This window comes from Choloepus didactylus, chromosome 21 (genome assembly GCF_015220235.1).
Source record: "Choloepus didactylus isolate mChoDid1 chromosome 21, mChoDid1.pri, whole genome shotgun sequence".
Classification (NCBI taxonomy): Eukaryota; Metazoa; Chordata; class Mammalia; order Pilosa; family Megalonychidae; genus Choloepus; species Choloepus didactylus.
Window position 1 is genome coordinate 3,253,466 of NC_051327.1, and position 20,862 is coordinate 3,274,327.

A 20,862-nucleotide genomic window follows, 5' to 3' on the forward strand; every position below is an offset into this window, starting at 1 on the left:
AGTAGGGTATCTGATACTTAGAAGACATTGAAAAGTAGCTTATTAGCATGAATGAATGAACGACTCATTTGAACCACAGACGTCAGGAATACTTACAATCTGACTGAGCCCTCTGTCCACCCAAAAAACCCTCCAAAAATAACAGCCACCATTTTACTGAGCATTGGCTCCATTTCAGACCTTGGGCTAAGCATGGAGCAAACTTATATGGTTTCATTTAATTCTCATGACAGCCCTATGAGGTTAAGAGTATAGGCCCTGTGGTTCAACAAAAGAAAATCAATTAATGTAATATACCACATTAATAGAATGAAGGGAAAAAACACTGATCATTTCAATTGATGCAGAAAAGGCATCTGACAAAATCTAGCACCTTTTCTTGATAAAAACAAGATAAAGGACATATATGAAAAAACTACAGCTATTATCATACTCAGTGGTGAAAGATTGAAAGCTTTTCCACCAAGATCAGGAACAAGACAAGGATGCCCACTGTCACCACTGTTACTCAACAACATACTGGAATTTTTAAGAGTGATTAGGCAAGAAAAAGAAATAAAAGGCATCCAAATTGGAAAGGAAGAAGTAAAGCTCTCCCTTTTTGCAGACGACATAATCCTATACATAGAGAATCCTGAAAAATCCACAACAAAACTACTAGTGCTAATAAATGAATTCAACAAAGTGGCAGGGTACCAGATCAACACGCAAAAATCAGTGGTGTTTCTATACACTAGTAAGGAGCAATCTGAAGAGGACATTTTTAAAATTCCATTTACAATAGCAACTAAAAGATAATCAAATATCTTGGAATAAATTAACCAAGGATGTAAAGGACTTGTACATGGAAAACTACAAAACGCTGCTAAAAGAATTCAAAGACCTAAATAAATGGAAGGACATTCCATGTTCATGGATTAGAAGACTAAATATTGTTAAGATGCCAAGTCAACCCAAAGTGATACACAGATTCAACACAATTTCAATCAAAAATCCAACAGTCTTTTTCACAGAAAAGGAAAACCCAATCATCAGATTCAGATGGAAGGGTAACCCCCAAATTGCCAAAACCACCTTGAAAAAGAACAAAGCTGGAGGACTCACACTTGCTGATTTAAAAGTTACTGCAAAGCTACAGTAAACAAAACAGTATGGTACTGGCACAAGGGCAGGCATATAGACCAATGGAATCAAATTGAAAGTTCAGAAATCAACCCTCATGTGTATAACCAATTAATTTTTCACAACGGTACCAAGTCCACTCAGTGGGGAAAGAATAGTCTCTTCAACAAATGGTGCTGGGATAACTGGATATCCATATACAAACAATGAAGGTAGACCCTCACCTCACACCATATACAAAAATTAACTCAAAATGGATTAAAGACCTAAATATAAGGAGCAAAACTTTAGAATTCCTAAAAGAAAACATAGGGAAGCATCTTTAGGACATTATGCTAGGTGGGGGTTTCTTAGACTTCACACCAAAAGCACAAGCAACAAACGAAAAAATATAAATGGAACTTCATCAAAATTTAAAACTTTTGTGCATCAAAGGACTTTATCAAGGAGTAAAAAGACAGCCTACAGAATGGGAAAAATATTTGGAAACCACATATGTAATAAGGGTTTACTATCCAGAATTTATAAGGAACTTCTAAAACTCAACAACAAAAAGACACACAACCCAACTTTAAAATGGCAAAAAGAACTGAAGAGACATTTCTCCAAAGAAGATATACAAATGGCCAATAGCACATGAAAAGATGCTCAAAGTCATTAGCCATCAGGGAAATGCAAATTAAAACTACAATGAGATACCAACTCACACCCACTAGAAAGACTGCTATTTTAAAATGGAAAACAAGTGCTGGAAAGGATGTAGAGAACTGAGATCATGCATACATCGTTCATGGGAATGTAAAATGGTGCAGCAACTGTGGAAAATAGTTTGGTGATTCCTCAGAAAGTTAAGTATAGAATTACCATATGACTGACAATCCCACTTCTAGGTATATACAACCAAAGAATTGAAAGCAAGGACCCAACCAGACATTTGCACACTGATGTTCATAACTGCATCATACACAATTGCCAAAAGATGGAAGCAACCCAAGTGTCCATCAACAAATGAATGGATAAATGTGATATATACGTAAAATGGAATATTATTTGGTTGTAAGCAGGAATGAAGTTCTGATGCTTGCTACAACATGGATGAACATTGAAGACATCATGTTCAGTGAAATACACCAGACAGAAAGGGACAAATACTCTATGATCTCACTTATATGAAATAAGCAAAATAAGCATATTCATGAAGTCAGAATCTCGAATACAGGTTACCAGGAGCCAGGTGGGGGAGAGGAATGGGGAGTTCATGTTTAATCGGTAGGGAGTTTCTGTTTGGAGTGATGGAAAAGTTTTGGCAATGGATGATGGGGTTGGAGGCACAACTTTGTGTATATAATTAACATCACTGAATTGTATATTTGAAAGGGGAAAAAAAGGGAAATTTTGGGTTTTATGTAAGTTACCCCCCCACACACACACACATACATATACACCATAGAACGGTATAATACAATGTAAACAGTGTGCTAAAGTTAACAGCATAGTTATAATAATATTGTTTCACGAATTGTAACAAAGGTACCACACTAATGCGAAATATTAATAGGGAAAATTCTGTGTAAGACGGGTGTATATGGGAACTTGTACTTCCTGCATGATATTTTTGTCAACCTAAAACTGTTATAATTAAAGAATTTTTTTCTGAGAGAGTATATACCCTAACATCAGACATTCCTAGGTTTAAACCCCATGCCCTCAACTTATTATCTGTGTCCTTGGGCAAATCACATATTCTTTTGAAGGCTCAGTTTCCTCCACTGCAAAATGGAAATGAAATTAGTGCCTACCTCTTATATTTGTGTAAGAACTCAATGAGATAAGAGGTATAAAATGCCTGGTACCCAATAAATGTTATATGCTCTGATAATCCTAATATCACAGGTGATGAAAATAAAAGTTTGAGCAGATGAACAACCTGCCCAATCGTACACAACTGATTGTACATGGAACCAGGGTCTGAAGCCAAGTCCATCTGTATCTAAACCCTCACATTCAACCACAACTAAGAGTTTTCCAACTTTAAAAATTTACACTAGGTGGCTAAACAGTGCATGGTTAAAAGAGTGTACCTTAGTGGTTCCTAAGCATAGGTCTGTGGATAGAATTTAGGGCTTCTGTGAACATTGGAAAAAACTACACCTTCATTTTCACTAACACGGAATTGACCTTGAGCATCTTCTTGAGTGACAAACACAGGACACAAGCCAAGTAGTTGTAGCAGATCTTTGATTTTGTCATAAATATGCATCATGGATACTTTTGTAAAACATAAAAGTTGTTGGAGAAGTCTTGAAGTCTTGTTTGCCTTCAAAAATTCCTCAAACTTACAGAAGTTACTAAACCTGCTGCTAAATCTTATGTAATGGGTTAAAATATATGTTACTGTATAAAATTACTATTCCTAAATTGTTTGCTTTAATTGTTTTGATGAAGGTTATTAAACCTTTAAGATAAGCAGCATCCTTTGTAATCTTACATATTTTATTTTATATATTTCAAAACATTATTCCAGGAAGGGTCCCTAGGTTTGACCAGATGTTGGAGAGGTTCATGGCTGGAGTGACCGGCCCAAGTCCCATGACTTTACCACCTCCAAGCTGTGTAACCTGAGGATACTTACTCAACCTCTCCAAGCCCGGCTTCATCATCTGAATATTGAAATGGTAAGACTATTATTCTTCTTTTGGAGGCTCCTGGTGAGGATTCAGTGAGTCAATATACATTAAACTTAGAACAGTAGTCAGCAAACTATGGCCCTCAGTCCAGATATGGCCCACCACCTGTTTTTGTAAATAGAGTTTTATTGGAAATAGCCATGAGCATCTATGGCTGCTTCTGTGCTACAAAAGCAGAGTTGAGCTGGGTAGTTGAGTCAGAGACTGTATGACCCACAAAGTCTAAAATATTTATTATCTGACCCTTTGCAGAAAAAAGTTTGCTGACCCCTCCCTTGGAATATTACTGAATACAAAGTAAAACATCAATAAACATCAATCAATACCATTTCCATAGACCATCATCCCCATCTTGGCCATATCTTTGTATGGCCCTTACTAATATTTTACTCATATTTTTCTTTCAACTGACTCTTTTTTCAACTTGAATTATATCCCTACCAAACTCACAGGTTTGATGTGTCTATGACATCTTAATAATAGACAAAGTAAATACGTGATTAAAATGTTAAAATGGTCCGACTCTTTTTAGTAAACACAACTCGACACTAAACTGGCTCCAACAAAGAAAACACCAAACCTCACCCTTCTGGGACCCAAGGGCATTCAGGGTCTCAGGGCCTTGCATTGTAATGCTCTCACATCATTACCCTCATTTTGAGGAAAATATCTGCTGTTCCATTTCCTGTCTCCTCTCCAGACTATAAACTCCTTGAGTGCGGGGACAGTCTTTCATCTCTGAACCCACGTCTCACTGGTGCACAGTAATCATTCATGGATGTCTAGTGAGACTCCTCAGCTCCCCTTTCCCTCACTTCTTAGCACCCATAGGAATATGAACCATAAGGCTCTTCATTTGAGCTTTGGAGGAAGTGAGAACCTAGGCCCCAGGAGGTCTGCAGGAGGGAGAAAGGGGGAAGGGAGAGATAAAAAGGAACCAAGGCCTGATTTGATTCAACAAACACCAAGTGGCCCTGAACTACCCTATTTCCAGGATGCCAAGAACACCTCACCAAGCGATCCTTCTTGTCTCCTAAGAGGCATCTCATGGCAGTGTGGAATTGCTGAGCATCTACGTCCCTCAGGTCTTCCAGTAGCTTCTGAGGCTCATACAAGCGCTGCTCCAGGTGATTCTCCATGGCTGCCTGATACGGGGAGTTGGGGAAAGTCGGTCAGAATGGGACAGAAGCACCAGGTCAGCACCACGGCCAGCAGCCCGCCGTGCCACCGGCTTCGCAGAGACCACAAACTGCCACCCTGCACATGTTTGGTTTGGCTGGCTCCAAAATTTGTCATTAGCTGCCAACACAGTGTGGTGGTGTAAGCAGGAGGTGGACTCTGGGACCAGACAACCTATGTGCAAATCCCTGCCTTGCCACTACTAGCTGTGTGGCCTTGGGTGAGCTACTGAACAAGATAAAATACACGATGCTCGGTTAAATTTTAATTACAGATAAACAACTCATAATTTTTTAGTATGTGTATATCAAAATGCAATGTTTACAATTAAATAAATTATATGCTTTAAAAGGTAATAATACTTAAAACTCATCATTTCCTAGTTACGCTTACTAAGTTTTACTATTATTTATGCTCTTGGGGTTATTTAGGTCTATTGTACGTGTAAGGTGCAAAACGCATCCTGCATTTTTATTTGCTAAATCTGGTAGCACTATCTCTGGGCCTGGGTTCTTCTTACCTGAAAAATAGAGACAAAAGATAGGACTTACCGTGTAGGGTTGTTATGAGGATTAAATGAGTGTGTAAAGCGTTTTAAATAAACCTAGCACCTAGTCAGTGATCAAGAAGTATCAGGCATTATTCTTAATCATAAATGAGTTGAATAATTACTAACTTAATGTCTCTTTCACTAGAATGAAAGGTCCATGTGGGTATATCTATTACTGTCTTGTTCTCCAGATTCCTCAGTGCCTAGAACTGTGCCTGCCACAAAATAGATGCTAAATAAACAGATGGTGAATGAATAAATGAATATATATAAGAAGAGAGGTGGTGAGTCTACTAACATGTTTAAATTGTACACATCTCATTGCAAACTTTACTGTTAAAAAGAAAAGGGGAAGATCACAGTGAGGCTGCAGGGCAGGGTTCCTGGGGACACAGTGGAGCCCATGACTTTGTACGACTTCATGAGGTTCCCCCAGGAAACCCTTCAAAGTCGTCACTGTACCTGATAAATTTTTCCAGTTCCCTAGTGTGCCCTAAACTTCAGAGAACAGGCCCAGGCCGGAGGAGTGGGAAGTTTATGCCCTGCTGCCAGTTCCAAGTGGCATCCGTGACATTTGCCAACTGCCTGCTGGCATTCAAAACGGCAGACCTGGGGACTGCTCTTGGGGTACTGTGTGACTCCAGTTATCCGAACACCTCTATAACCCTGCCACAGGATGGGCAGTAACCCTCAGACAGTCCCTTGTGAAAGGTTCTGGTTTTCATGACACCTTTTAGACGGAACAACCTCAACCCCAGGACTTCAGAGTTTTAAGAAAGAAAAAAAAAAAATCAGAAACAAATGATGATTAGATAGTGAAAACTTAGGATAATTTAAATGGGTTAATCTATGTTTTAACTTCCTGTGTGGCTCATCGGTGCAAAAAAGAAAAAAGGCAGCAGTTATGCTCTGTAACTTATTCTTGCTTATTTCTGATGAAGAGTTAAGAGTGGTGGAAGCTGTACCTGCTTCTCAATTGGCAAAGTCTGACTTTGCTCATTAAAAAAATCTTGTGTGGCCAGGGAGTACTGATGGAAAGGATTGTTCAATTCTCTTTCTAATCTTGCTGGTTTCAGGATTAGAAAATGGAATATCTGATCTGATATGTTTGAAAGGGCAAAAATAAAGTTACTTTGAACAGAAAAAAAGGGGGGGGGCAGGCTCTGTTTCTCTTTAGGTTGCCACAGACTGAAGAACAGGAGAGAGAATGCAGATGCCACGGAGCCAACTGTCACCCCTAACTCACGGTGTCCTGATAAATGGTTAAGACCCAGCTCTGAGTGTAGTTCCAATGCAAATGTTTATTGATATTTTCATTGATGATAAAGAGTGAGAAGAAATTGAAACAACGCAGATGTATGGGTTGACTTATCAATGATGTGAGTGAGTGCTGAACTGCATAATAGTTCTTGAATATTGAAAGAAAATTTCCTCAATTTTCTATGCTATTCACAATGCAATGGCTACCAACACAATGCACTTTAAAGCTTAATCTGCATCAATTTTCTCCATCACTTTCTGAAGTCTAGACAATCAACTGAACATTAACTCAAGACCTGATTTGTAGTATTTGCCAATTTACCTGGTGTAAATACTCCCACCATGATTTATTTCTAGTTACCATCATGACATCAGTGAAAGCAGAGTTGGGATGAGATGCCTGTCACTAGATAATATCTCTACCATATGGGCACAATGGATGTAAATTAACTTCAAGGGCATAGATCATAGTAAAATGTAGTAAAAATATGTGGGAAGTAATGAGTTTTAAGTATTTATTATGTTTGTTTTTAACATAATTATCTAATTGTAAATTTTAATAATTTAAAATTTATCAAACAGCTTCAAAATTCCTGAAAATTAAACCATCAGCCCCCATGAGAGCTGTCATGGGGTGACTGCAATTCACCACTGCCCCTGAAGACAGTTCCTTAAGGGCCTTTCCAATGCTGGAAAGCAGGGCACACCCACCCCCACCCCCACCCCCATCACCACTCTTTAGCAAATGTTAGCGCCTTTGGGGATCTACAGCAGAGATGCAAACTGGCACCTAAATCTGGCCCTCAGAAAGACATGGTTTTGTTGGCCTACACAATGTTATTCCCCACAGTGTTATAAAATGTTTTGCATTTGTTTCCAATGTTTAAAAAAATCAAGGGATTTCACACTAAAATTCAGATTTTTCACTTCTCATAATAAACTGGGGATCTGGCCACTCTGTGCCCACATTCCTGCATGACCATGAGCCAGAGGTGAGTGGCAGCTCACCCAGTAGATGACTTATGTGCTGTCTAATTCACCACAGTCCACGTCATTCCCTACAGATCCCCAAGCGAATATCCATTGCCACCTCTCAACATGCTTGTACTTACACCAGGGTGTAAAAGGAAGAAAAACACTTATTTCTGATTGAAAGCCTGATAATTATATCCAAATACACATGATCTTGTTCTTTTTAGCCATAAAATTCCTCAAGTTTTAGCAAAAATTCCCAGCCTCCCCTGCAGTTAGATGAGGCTATGGAATGTCAGCAATGGAACATAAGCAGAAGGAACAACTCACTCCTTGAAAAAGAAGCTGCTCTCCCCTCACCTCCTCTTCCCCCAACCCCCTTTCCCTTGGGTTGGACAATGGATGTGGTGGCGGGTAGCCTGTTTCAACCACATGGGCGAGGACAACTCCCTAGGGGATGGGAGAGCAACAAGATAGAAGGAACCTGGGTTCCCGGATGGCCTTTTGAAAATAGAGCTGCCTACTGTCCCTGGATCTCCCACCTAGCTCTGGACTATTACATAAGAAAGAAATAAACGCCAACATTGTTTGAGCTGCTGTCATTCGGGGTCTCTTTGTTATATGCTCATCCTACACCTTCATATACCAGATCTCCATCAAAGGTGGGAGAATGAAAGGCAAAAGATCTACCATGCTTCAAGAAGTCAAAACGATCTCTGCCCCCAGCCCACTTCTCCTGGCCAGAGTTTGCAATCCCTGTGCACTGAGAAGGGAGCTATGAATGAGTCTCAGGTACACACCTGCAGACTGGGGATTGTGAAGGCGACATTCCGTGAATTCAGGTAGGCCAGGACTCTGTGGGGCAGGTCTGCCGTCCACACATGGGAGCTTCAGTCGAAGACAGATGGGAGAAGGTCACAATGACAGGTTCTCCTTCAAGCACCACTGCACTGCCCATAGGGTGGGGGTTCAGAGAGGATGGTGGGAATGGGCCGGGGATGCTATGAACTTTGTGCTCAAAAGTAGGAGACATGTGAACGTGATCTTGTGGAGGGTGAGGGGGGTTCTGACTCCAGGACTCTCCCTGGATCCCACTCTCTCAAAAACGATGATCAGTTTCTGAGCTGTCTGCAATATTCTAATCTCCTGAACAATCCACTTAGATCCAAGCAGACTGACTTGGTAAGATGTCCTTACTACACTAAAAGCAGCTGCCATAGATACCACAAGAGGCTGAGATGTGCATAGTTAAGAGTGTGGGCTCAAAACCCGGATTCCAATCCTGGCTCTCTCACTTAATAGACCTTATGCAATTTACTTAAATCCCTGATGCCTCAGTTTCCCTCTCTATGAAATACAGCTAACAATCGTGAGGATTCAGTTTGTTCACATGTGTCAAGTACTCCGAACGGTGCCTGACACACAGCAAATGCTCACTAATTGCCTTTTACAGTACCATTTTTTGTTATTTATTTATTTACATTTAGCGTGACAGAATTTATTCCAAACTATCAGTTGGGCTTCTCTTTAGGAGAGGAGTGTTTAAGGGGACCTTTCACTTTTACATAATTGGGTGTCCCTGGCATGGGGTCCCAGGGCCTCCATTTTCTTTTCCTTTGTAGAACTCATTAGAAATACTTATTAATACTGACCTTTCCATGAGGCCATCTAGCTCTCTGTCCCATATCCCAGTGTCTAACACAGGCCTGTGTGCCTTACACAGCATGGCGGTGAAGGGAATGGGTACCAGAGCCAGGCTGCTGTGTTGCATCCCAGCTTCACCACATCTTTGCTGTGTGACCTTGAGTAAATGATTCACCCTCCCTGGGTCTCGGTTCCATTATTCTACCCAGTGGGCAAACACGACGCCCCACCTTGTGGGTGCCTTGTGAGGTACTCATTGAGGATTAGATGAGTTTATGTGGATAAAGCATTTGGAACAGTACCTGCCACATAGCAAGCACTCAATAAATGTTAGCTTCTATGCTAGGGCCAGGAGAAATTAATGTTTGTAGAACAAATGTGTCTATTTTAAAATGCTTGTGCATTGCTTGACATTTTTCTAATGAGTACATAGTACTTTTTACAATTGTAAGACTTCCATTAAGCATTTTTTTATTAAAAATTTACCTCTCCCCTCCCCTCCCCTCTAGGATGGGTTACCTTTGAAACTGTATGAGATCCAGTAATGCTACAATGGGAATAAAATGAAAAGACAACTTAAAAAAGAATCATTCCAGGGAGATTACAGTTGCATTCTGTTTGAAATTGTTAGAAAAAGCAAGTGGGGGCAGAGTGGGTGCATTACCTTTCAGATAGCTTCCATCTATTATTTCTTCCTGAAAGGAAAGAGATAATGTCAAGTCTAACATCCAAAGGTTGGCAAATTTCAGTAGGAGGGGATTCTGAATGAAAGAAAATGGAATATTCACCGCCATTTTCTGCAACAATGGATGCAAATCTGCAATAAAATAAAATAAAATAAGTGTTAACTATATAACTAGAATTGAACTGTGTGCCCTTCAAAAAATAAAAATATGGGTGGGTTGGGAGAAGAACCCAAAAAAAGTCACTCACTTGTGGACAAAGGAAATTTTTAGCAAATTGAACCATTCCTGTGCCCATTTGTGCCAGTATAAGAAAAAACTGGTTTTAAAACCCCCTTTTTAGAAATATAAATGGCTAAAAAAAAACACACGAAAAAATGTTCATCTTCATTAGCTATTAGGGAAATGCAAATCAAAGCCACAATAAGATACGATCTCACACCAATAAGAATAGCTGCCATTAAACAAACAGGAAACCACAAATGCTGGAGAGGATGTGGAGAAATTGGAACACTTAACCAATTCTGGAAAGAATGTATAATAGTACAGCTGCTGAGGAAGACACCTTGGCATTTCCTTAGAAAACTAAATATCAAGTTACCCACTGATCTGGCAATTTCAATACTCGGCATATACCCAGAAGATCTGAAAGCAGTGACATGGACAGACATTTACATACCGATGTTCATAGCAGCATTATTCACAATTGTCAAAATATGGAAACAACCCAAATGTCCTTTAACAGATGAGTGGATAAACAAAATGTGGTATATACATACAATGGAATACTATGCAGCAGTAAGAAGGAATGAAGTCCTGAAACATGTGACAACATGGATAAACCTTGAGGCCATAATGCTGAGTGAAAAAAACCAGACACAAAAGGAGAGGTATTGTTTGATTTCACTAATATGAACTCCCTGAATAATGTAAAATCAGTGCTTAAAACGTAGACTATAGGGGACCTAGAGACAGACTGAAGCTAGAGAAGGGCAAATGATTACCTAATACATACAAACCTGTTAAAAAGGTTGAACTTAACAGTACGGGAATGCAGAGGGGTGATAGTTCGTTAATGAGATTATAATTATGAGTACTGTATTGAAGGTGAACATGATTGAAAGGGCTTGTTTAAGGCATACATCCCACAGAGTAGCACTACAAATATAAATAAGTGCTTGCATGATCTACTTCTAAGGTATGACACTGGTACAAAGAGTTAACAACAGAGTGGTATATGAGAAAAACTACCTATTGCATACTATGGATTATATTTAATAGAAATGCCTTACTAGCACCACACTAATACTAGGGATAATTAGGGGTTGATAAGAGTTTTGGGGTATTTTGGGTTATGATAATGTTTAAAATTGAGAGTGATGATTGTACAACAAAGTGAAGATGGTGTGAGACACTGAATGTTTATCTTGGACAGAATATATGCTATGTGAATAAGTCAGGCCCTCAATCTTGAGGATTGCTCTTGTGAAACTTATGGCTGTAAAGGAGAGGCTAAGCCTTCCTATAATTATGCCTAAGAGTCACTTCCAGAAAATCTCTTTTGTTGTTCAGATGAGGCCTTTCTCTCTCTAAGCCCAACTCTGCAAATAAATTCATTACCCTCCCTACTAAGTGGAACTTGACTCCAGGGGGGTGAGTCTCCCTGACAACGTGGGACACGACTCCCAGGAAAGAGCCTGGCTCTGGCATGGACGGATTGAGAGCACCTTCTTGACCAAAAGGGGGAAAAGAAAGGTAACAAAATAAGTTTACAAGGGCTAAGAGATTTCAAATAGTCAAGAGGCTATCTTGGAGGTTACTCTTATGCAGGCTTCAACTAGATATTCCAAACGGTCACAGTATGCCAAGCCCTTATCAACAGTAGTCCTGAAAATCCTAAAGAATACCCAGGTCCCTACTGGAGACTCTATAAAAAGTTTCATTCACTAAGTTTATTTCTCAGAAACTTAAACCCTCCAGAGTGTTCCTATGACAGCTAAGTCCCCAAACCCAGAGGCAATAGCTTCTTCAGGAACATCAACCAGATGCATCCCCCTTCCCCATAATGTCTACACCCTTTTTCAATATGAACAAGTATTGGGGGTCATGGCCCAGATATCCCTGAAGATTGAGACAGTGATCAAACAAGAGGGAGAAGCAACAACAGATAAGATAGGATTTAACAAAGGATTACGAATACTGAATCTTTATATAAATATATATATAGTCTTTAGAATATTAGAACAGCTAGAAGGAAATAACTGAAATGGTGGAACTGTAACCCATAATGTTCTTTGAAATTTGTTCTTTACTTGTTAAATCGTACTTTGAAAGTTATCACTTTTCTGTATAGATGTCACATTTCACAATAAAGAAATAACTGAAATTGTGGAACTGTGACCCATAATATTCTTTGAAATTTGTTCTATAGCTACTTGTTAAATCATACTTTGAAAGTTATCACTTTTCTGTATATACGTTATATTTCACAATAAAAAATGTTTGAAGTGTTTAAAAAAAAGAAACCTTTATAAATAATCTTGGAAATCCATCACACACACACACAAAATACTTTAAGGCATTGTGTACCTAAATTGATCTGTACCAAACACACTACGTTATCTAAGACGTGTGGAAATCATGGTGGGTGATTTTTCCCTTGGCACTTACCCTGCCTGGGATTTGGAACTCTGCGACTCAGCACCGCGTGACTCAGGAAAAGGAGCAGGAAAAGCGAGTGTGTCCTCAGTTCCTGAGACATTCTCCTATAGTTAACTGAAGCAGAGAAGTGATTCGGGTTAGCTTTTTTTTTTTTCTTTTTTTTTTAAGTATTTAAGTGCAATCAGAAGGCAAAAGGGAGAGACAAATCGACCCAGAATCACTTGAGGTTTTTGAAAATAACTTTTAAATTCCATCTACTTTGCTCCATCTAAACCCCTATTCCAGTCCAAGACATAATCATCTCAGTCCTGGGTGGCTACAATAAGCTGTTTACATTCTTGACCCTCATTCCCCACAATCCAGGATAAAAAGGAGGGACTAGAAGCACAGACTCTATTCTATATGACAAGGGACATGTACCCAGAACATAAAAGAACCCTCACAATTCATTAAGAAGGCAAATTAGCCAATGGCTGGATGACATGACCAAGAAAGTGAGCTTAGGGAGTAACTAGGTGAGTTTTCAGGACTGAGACCTATTTTTTTAAATGTTGGGTAGACCAGATGCAACTAGCAAAATTAAAACTGTGGGAAACTCTCCAGAACAAATAACCTTGCTTCTTCAACAAATACACTGATAGAAAGAGAAAGCCTATGGACTTAAAAGAAAAAAACTGAAGGAATATATTAACCAATTGTAGTATGCAAACCTTATCTTGATCCTGATTCAAACAAACTTTTCAAAACAAAAATTATGAGACAATTATGAGCCCGACTGGGTAGTTGAAGGTTTTAAAGATTATTGTTAATATTTTTAAATTTGATAATGGAATTATAGTTATATTTTTAAAGCAAGGGTCAGCAAACTACTACCCATGGGCCAAATCTGAACAACTGCCTGTTTTTGTGTGGCTCACAAGCTAAAATGGTTTTTACATTTTATAATGGTTGAAAAAATTCAAAAGAATATTCCATGACACATGAAAATTTCCTATACAAAATTTAAATTTCTGCATCCATAAATAAAGTTTTATGAGAACACATCCTTGCCTATCCATTTACATAATGTCTATGGGAGGCTTTAATGCTACAATGGCAGAGGTGAGTGGGTGCAAGACTTCATGGCCTCCAAAGCTGAAGATATTTGCTATCTGGTCCTTTGCAAAACAAGTTTGTCAACCCCTGTTTTAGAGCTGCATAGTTACACATTTGCAGAGGAAATGGTGATATTTGTGATTTGCCTCAAAATAATACAGGAAGCAGGGGAAAGGTGGGGGTATGGCTATAGATGAAACAAGACTGATTCATCTTGACAGCTGCTGGAGCTAGGCGATGGGTACATCGGGGTTCATTATATGCTTATATCAATTTTGCATGTGTTTGAAATTTTTCCATTTGAAATTTTTCCATAATAAAGTTTTAAAAAAGAAAAATCAAAGCAAAAGAGACTGCATGTTTTTAATAAGTGGGATAAATGAGGAGGAATTGGGAAAAGAGAATAAGAGAAGTAATCGGAGGACTAGGGAGAAAACCAGGGGAGTGTGGTGTCCTTGTGGTTAAGTGGGAAAAGGGAGGAAGGAAAAGCGACCCCATCAAAAGCTGTTGGTGGGCCAAGGGAGATGATGACTGGGAACTGGGCTTTGCTTCACCTGATACCCAGGCAGCCTGCACCCCCAGTACCTGATACCACCCTCTTTGGTATTAATAGGCACTTCAGGGAACCCCAAAACACACACATCCCTGGTTTCTTGAAATTATTTCACAGGAGCCCCAGCCTTCTATAATACAGATTTCCCCAGTATTGTCTAACTTGTTATTCAAATGGATTATTTCTTCCCCCAAGGGGACTTCCACAACCAGCTTTGGAAACAGTTATGGTCATTCTACTGCCCAAGGGAAAACAAACTGAAAATTCTGAAACCTGCAGACACCAAAAGCCATGCATTCTAATGGATTTTGAGCAAAACCAGATCCCAAAGCACTTCGTAGATGCCTTCTGCCCCAGCAGCCCCACCATAAATAGTAACTCTTCCTGGGCTTGGGTCTTTGTGGTTTGGGGGAAACTTTGGGCCCCTGTTTCTGTCTTTCCCTTGGTCAGCTGTCCTGGGCCACTGGCCTCATTCACAGTTCTCCAATTTCCCAGACAATGAGGCTTCTTATGCCTACTGCTCCGCTCTCTCTATTAACTTTACGGAGAGGAGGTTTACAATTACTGAAATAAATGCCCAGCTTTCTGCTGAGCATAATGTCTTCGTTCCAACGAAACCCCAGCCCATCACCAGTGCGGGATCTGGCTTTAATTAAAAGCCCTTTGGGTCACTCTCTTTTAGGAGACTGGCCAAAAGAATTAAAAGGATGAGGCGGGGCAGTGGCGATTCGGGGTCAATAGCTTTCTCATTACACTCCTTCCCCATCAAAAGACTCACCCCCTCCAGACTGGCAGAAATCAAGCAGGAAAGGACTCCTTCGGTGGGACCTAAAATGGAAATAACAACAATAACCACAAAATGTCTACATTTTAACTTGGCAACATTTTCCTCCCAATGCAGGCTGACTAGCTGGTGAGGAAAGCTTCTCTCCACAGCCCAGTGGTTCTCAACCCTGGCTGCAAACTAGAAGCCCCCAAGAGGCCTCTGGAACACCCAGGGATGCCCAGTGAATTGGTCTGGGGTAGGACCCAGGCACTGGCATTTTCTAAGTACCCCCACCACCCCAGGTGATTCTAATGTATGGCCAGGGGTGGGAACCAGTGGCGAAGAGACCTGAAATGAACACGGTTTCCCAAGAAACTGAGTTTGGATAAGTAGGGTGACCCACCATTATGGCTGCCTGGGACTGAGGGGTTTCCCAGGAGACAAAACGTTCTGTCTAAAGACCAGGAAAGTCCTGGGCCAACCAGGAAAATCTGGTCATCCTAGGGTGAGAGACATTTCATCTTCTATGAAACCTGCAAAGATGCAGGGAGGCTCCCCCACTGCTGGCATACCCCATCCCAGACACAAGAAGCATTCACGATTAAATGGAGTTGGGCTGTTGGGAAAACAGCTCCGTGTAAGGTCTGTATCAGGGACACATAAATATAGACATACGGATACCAACTTGGTGATTTTCCACCAAAAAAAGAAGATATCATTATCATTATTACTAATGCAAAATAGGCTAACTTGTTGCAGAATACCAGGCTGATTTAACTGAATCTGGATATTATTTCAAATGTTTGAGTGGAATGGCCCTTCTGAGAAGGGCTGCGGAATTCGAGGGGATGGGCAGTGTCTGGACTGAAGTTAGGTAGGGAGGCCTGAGCCTGTCCAGAGTCTGCCCCTACCCGTGAGACTCTGGGCCCGGCCATTCCCCTCTCTCTCCTGGCCTCAGCTTTTCCATCAGCAAAGTGGAGAGCTTTGGATTCAGTGATGAAAGGAAGAAAGGAAGGAGAGAGAGGGAAAGAGAAAGGAAGAAACTGTTCTCCCCAGCACCGCCCTCAGGCCCTGCATCACATCAGGCAGTCCCTTTCGTTTACTCTTCCCATCAGCCCTGAAGATTTACTTGACTTAGTTTCACAGATGAGTTAAGGGGACACACAGAGGTCACATAGCAAGCAAAGGGCAGAGAGAAGTTTCCAGTGCAGGCTGCCTGACTCCCCAGTAATCATAATCTTAGCCACCATTTAATAAGAGCAAAATAATGACGTTTTATATGTGTTGTCTCACTTAATTCTTTCCAAAACTTTGAGGCAGATATTACCATTATCCTCATTTCACAGAGAAGACAGGTTCTTAGGGGTCCAGTGACCTGCCCAAGGCCACACAGCAAAGCCAGACCTAAATGATTCCAAGTACTGACTGGCTTTGCTCTCCAGCCTCCCTGCTCAGCAGCCCTGATCCTAGAACTCCAGGTGGCCGGTGCCACCTCGGGAGTTAGGAGTCCCTTCTTGGACCACCCCTTACTAGCGGTGTGCTGTTGGGCAAATTCCTTAACCTCTCTGGGCTTGCGTTTCCTCCTTTGCACGATGGGAACGGCAGCAGTACCTCCCTCACAAACACTCAACATTTTTAAAAACCATAAATTTCTCCAGTACTTACCCGGTGCTATTTGCTTTACCTGCATTTTCCTATCTCCTTCTCACAAAGCTGTGAGGTAAGGTATCACTTCCTTATGTATGAAATACGTAAAGAACTGAGCCCAGCGCTGGCACCCGTAAGAACTCAAAATGAATAGTAGTTAGCATGAGTGTGGTGAATGCTCTTGTTTTTGCTGCCGCTATTATTAATATTACAAAGTTGGTCGTCGTCGTGGTTGTAGTTACTGAGTGAGGCTGGATCCCTTTCCTGGAAGTTTCACCAGCCGCCCCCAGCCCCACCCCATGAGCCCTTAGAGCCGCTGTATCGTCCCCTGCCCACGCTCCCTTCTCTCTGCACAGCCCCATACACACCTGTGCCCCTCCCGGGGAGGCCAGTGGCGCGAGCTGCCCCCGCCCGCGTGCCCGGCGCTTTGCCCCGCGAGGTCCTCCTCCCCGCCCGCCGCGCGCTCCGCATCTACCGTGCCCGGCTCCCGGCGCGCTGAGTCCGGCGGGCGGCAGGGGGCGCGGGGCGGGGCCGGCCGGACACTCCCAGGGCGCGCGCAGCCGTCGGTTCTGGCGCCTGCAGGCCGGGGCTGCGCAGGCGGCGGGAGGTGGGGGCAGCACCGCGGCGCCAGCCTGGCGCTGCCAATGTGGAAACCGAGGCACAGGGAGGAGCGGGGGTCTCGGTCACCGCCCTGGGCTTCCTCAGTGGCAGAGAGGACAGGTTGGGGGGCATGGGGCGTTAATGCATAATGGGTGCAGGGTTTCTGTTTGGGGTGATGGGAAGTTACTGGTAATGGATGGCAGTACAACACTGAAAATGTGATTAATCCATCTGAATTATGCCCTGGGTGGCTGAGATGGGAAATTTTATGTCGTATATATGTTTACAAAATTGGGGAAAAAAAGATGTCGAAACCCTTTGGTCAGTAATTCTGGGATTTTATCTGAAGAAAAAGAAGTTCTCAGAGTAAAAAAAGTTTGTGCATCAAAGTATTTACCACAGCATTACAAATACACACCCGACCAAAAGAGGGTGGTAGGAAAAAAACAGAACAACTTAAGTATTGCAAAAGGACATGGTTAAATACATTATGGTACAACAAGTCTATGGATTATGCTATGCAACCATTAAAATGGGCCTTAATAAACAAAGACCATGTAATAGTAACACAAGGAAAATAAAGTTTATCAAAAAAAGCAAAATATTATGTAATATATGGGTATGTATTTTTATTAAAACTAGAAATACCTAAAACTGTTAGGTTTGCATGGTGGGGTTATATATAACTACCTGTTTTGCATCTTTTCTAATATAATGGCACACTCTACAGATTTCCTTGTAATCCACCACAATGAATGAAACACATCCCAATACCTGCTATTTTTAAAGTAATCATTGAAATGCCTAATGATATTAGTTTGTCAGTGGCAACATTAAACTTTCTCTTCAGTAATGGGCAACTGTACTATCTGGTCGCCCATCTGATGGTGTATATAATAGTGTCCAGCATCCTCAAAAAATCCTTTTATTACCTAGCTCTTTGTTTACTCCTTTAAACAAGCTTATTCTCAAGTCCTGAAATATGTGCAATATCACCTATCCTCTGTCAATTTTTGATTTAGAGAACAGGTGTCTAACTCTCACATGATTCATCTTGGAAAGAGAAAAATACCTTTACATTTTTAATCTGTTAAAAAGTTTATAAATGTATATGTGTATATGTATATGCATGCATAGAAATGTCTAAAAGGGCATATACCAATATGCCAATAGTGGCACTCTCAGGATCATGGGAGGGTAGTTTATTTTCATTTTCTTTTTTTTTGTTTGTTTTTTGCCTGTTTATATTTTCTATTTTTTCTACAACAAACATGTTTCTTGCTGAGCAAAAACCAGTAGGGATTTAAGATCACAGTCATAGCCACCTTATAAATAATAACTAATAAAAACAAGGTAGCAAAATCAAGTGCAGGAAAACCTGTTTTGTTCTCACAGAGAATAGAGGACTCAGTATAAAGAGGTCAGTGTATTCTTAACCACTTCAACTCATTTGAAAAGTGCTGAGGGTTCAAAAGTATTTAACATCAATACTCTGGTGTTAACTCCTGAACAGGATGTAAGAAAAAAGCATTTGGGAATTCTATCTGTCCTTATTTTCTAGAATTTAAGAAGTGCAGGTGTATAAGACATCCCAATTTTACATGGTAATTTTTTTGCAGGGGCGGATCTTAATTTTCATTTTATACATATTGAAAGTAATTTTAAAGTGATTTTGTAAGGAAAACATATTTGATATTTTATTCATGTAAATACAGCATGTCTCTAAAATCTAGAGGGAAATCCTAAGTTCTAGTTATGTTAGAATATTCTAATGCCCCCAAAGTATAAAATTCCATAGCTAAAAAGTATTTTGATATTAGTGAATACTGATTCCAATTCAATGATAGCAAACACAAAGTACAGTTTACTAGTAAATGAAGCCTGATGCCATACAAATTGTACTGTAAAAGCAAACACTGGTTTGCTATTACAGTGAACACTAACAACTTTAAAAGCAAGAAACAAAATGCAAATGTGGTATCCTGAATTGGATCCTGGAATAGAAGAAGGTCATTAGTGGAAAACTAACAAAATCTCAATAAAGACTGCAGTTCAGTTAATGGTAATGTACCAAAGTTAACTTCTTAGTTTTAACAAACATACCATAGTTATGTAAGATGTTAACATTAGGGGAAACTAGGTAAGTGGTATATAGGAACTCTCAACTATCTTTGCAACATTTCTGTAAATCTAAAATTACTCCCAAATCAAAAGGGTAGTTAAAAAATAAACTTTCAAAAAGCAAGCAACATGATTGTGGTGATAAATGTACAACTTTATGATGATACCATGAACAACTGATTGTACACTGTGGATAAATGTATGGTATGTGAACATAACTCTATAAAATTGTAGGAAAATATATATATAGGAGTAAAAGTGTTGGAGAAAACATGGTGAGAGGGATGATGCCTCACCAGTATGGACTAACTACAATGTGTAAACTCAGAATTGAATCTTAGAACATAGCCTAACGTGGACACAATAATTGTAATAGTCCCTAGATTGTAAGCTCTTACAGCAGTTAACTCTATCCCTGAATTGTAAGGCCTACCTCTAAACTTTGAGATGCTGATCCCCTAGCGTATAACCTGATTGGTCTCTGGAACAATGCATATCTCTGAGACACCTGAAACTCAGAGCTAGAGCTCGGCAGATATGAATGTCAGTATTAGTACATACAGCCACTGTCAAAAAAAAAAAGCTGAAAAAGAGCCCAGACTTCAATTAGTGATATGAATGAAGCAGGTCTGGTGAAGACCAGGGAAAGCCAGGCCAAAGGGTAAAGGTTGAAACTGATTGCGTTTTAAAACTTCAACTTTCATATGAGACCAAGGGAATAGATATCTATTTGGTACAGGATCTAAATTTTCTAAACGGTACAACTCTACAGTCGATTTGTTCAAACACCACAATTGCATGGAACTTTGAATAGGAAGTGAGATACGGTAGGTTAGTATAGGCTGGAGTGAAATAGTGACACATCCTAGAGTAATTTGGGCAGACAATAAAAAATATATTTACAGCCTCCCCCTCCCCAGCCCCGAGGATCTGGGGGAAGGTGCAGATGTGTTGGACATCCTCACCTGGACTGGTGTTGATGTTGTCACAAACATTGGGACTGGCGGTTTGATGTGCTGAGCCCTTGAGCATGGGACTTGCCCTTATGAAGCTCATTACCACAAAGGAGAGTCTAAACTTGTATGTAATGGTGCCTAAGAGTCTCCCCCTGAGTACCTCTTTGTGCTCAGATGTGGCCCTCTCTCTCTCTAACTGAGCCATCTCGACAGGTGAACTCGCTGCCCTCCCCCCTATGTGGGACCCAACTCCCAGGGATGTAAATCTCCCTGGCAACGCAGAGTATGACTCCCGGGGATGAATGCGGACCCGGCATCGTGGGACTGAGAGTATCTTCTTGACCAAAAGGGGAATGCAAAATGAGA

The 20,862-nt window shown here is 40.7% G+C and overlaps 1 protein-coding gene across 2 annotated transcripts in view; it reads right to left on the bottom strand.

Moving 5' to 3' along the window:
• OTOA (otoancorin) overlaps nucleotides 1–17,244 on the bottom strand; it is a 76,703-nt gene extending 59,459 nt beyond the window's left edge. For both annotated transcript variants that reach the window (XM_037815314.1, XM_037815315.1), the window contains exons 1-8: nucleotides 17,188–17,244; nucleotides 15,185–15,234; nucleotides 12,768–12,872; nucleotides 10,203–10,231; nucleotides 10,079–10,109; nucleotides 9,934–9,961; nucleotides 8,571–8,658; nucleotides 4,823–4,954 (exon numbers count right to left, since the gene is read on the bottom strand). In XM_037815314.1, coding sequence (XP_037671242.1) covers nucleotides 4,823–4,954; nucleotides 8,571–8,658; nucleotides 9,934–9,961; nucleotides 10,079–10,109; nucleotides 10,203–10,231; nucleotides 12,768–12,858 — 399 coding nt within the window. In that variant the 5' untranslated portion in view covers nucleotides 12,859–12,872; nucleotides 15,185–15,234; nucleotides 17,188–17,244. The remainder of the gene's footprint in view (nucleotides 1–4,822; nucleotides 4,955–8,570; nucleotides 8,659–9,933; nucleotides 9,962–10,078; nucleotides 10,110–10,202; nucleotides 10,232–12,767; nucleotides 12,873–15,184; nucleotides 15,235–17,187) is intronic.
• Between the last annotated feature and the right edge of the window lie 3,618 nt (nucleotides 17,245–20,862).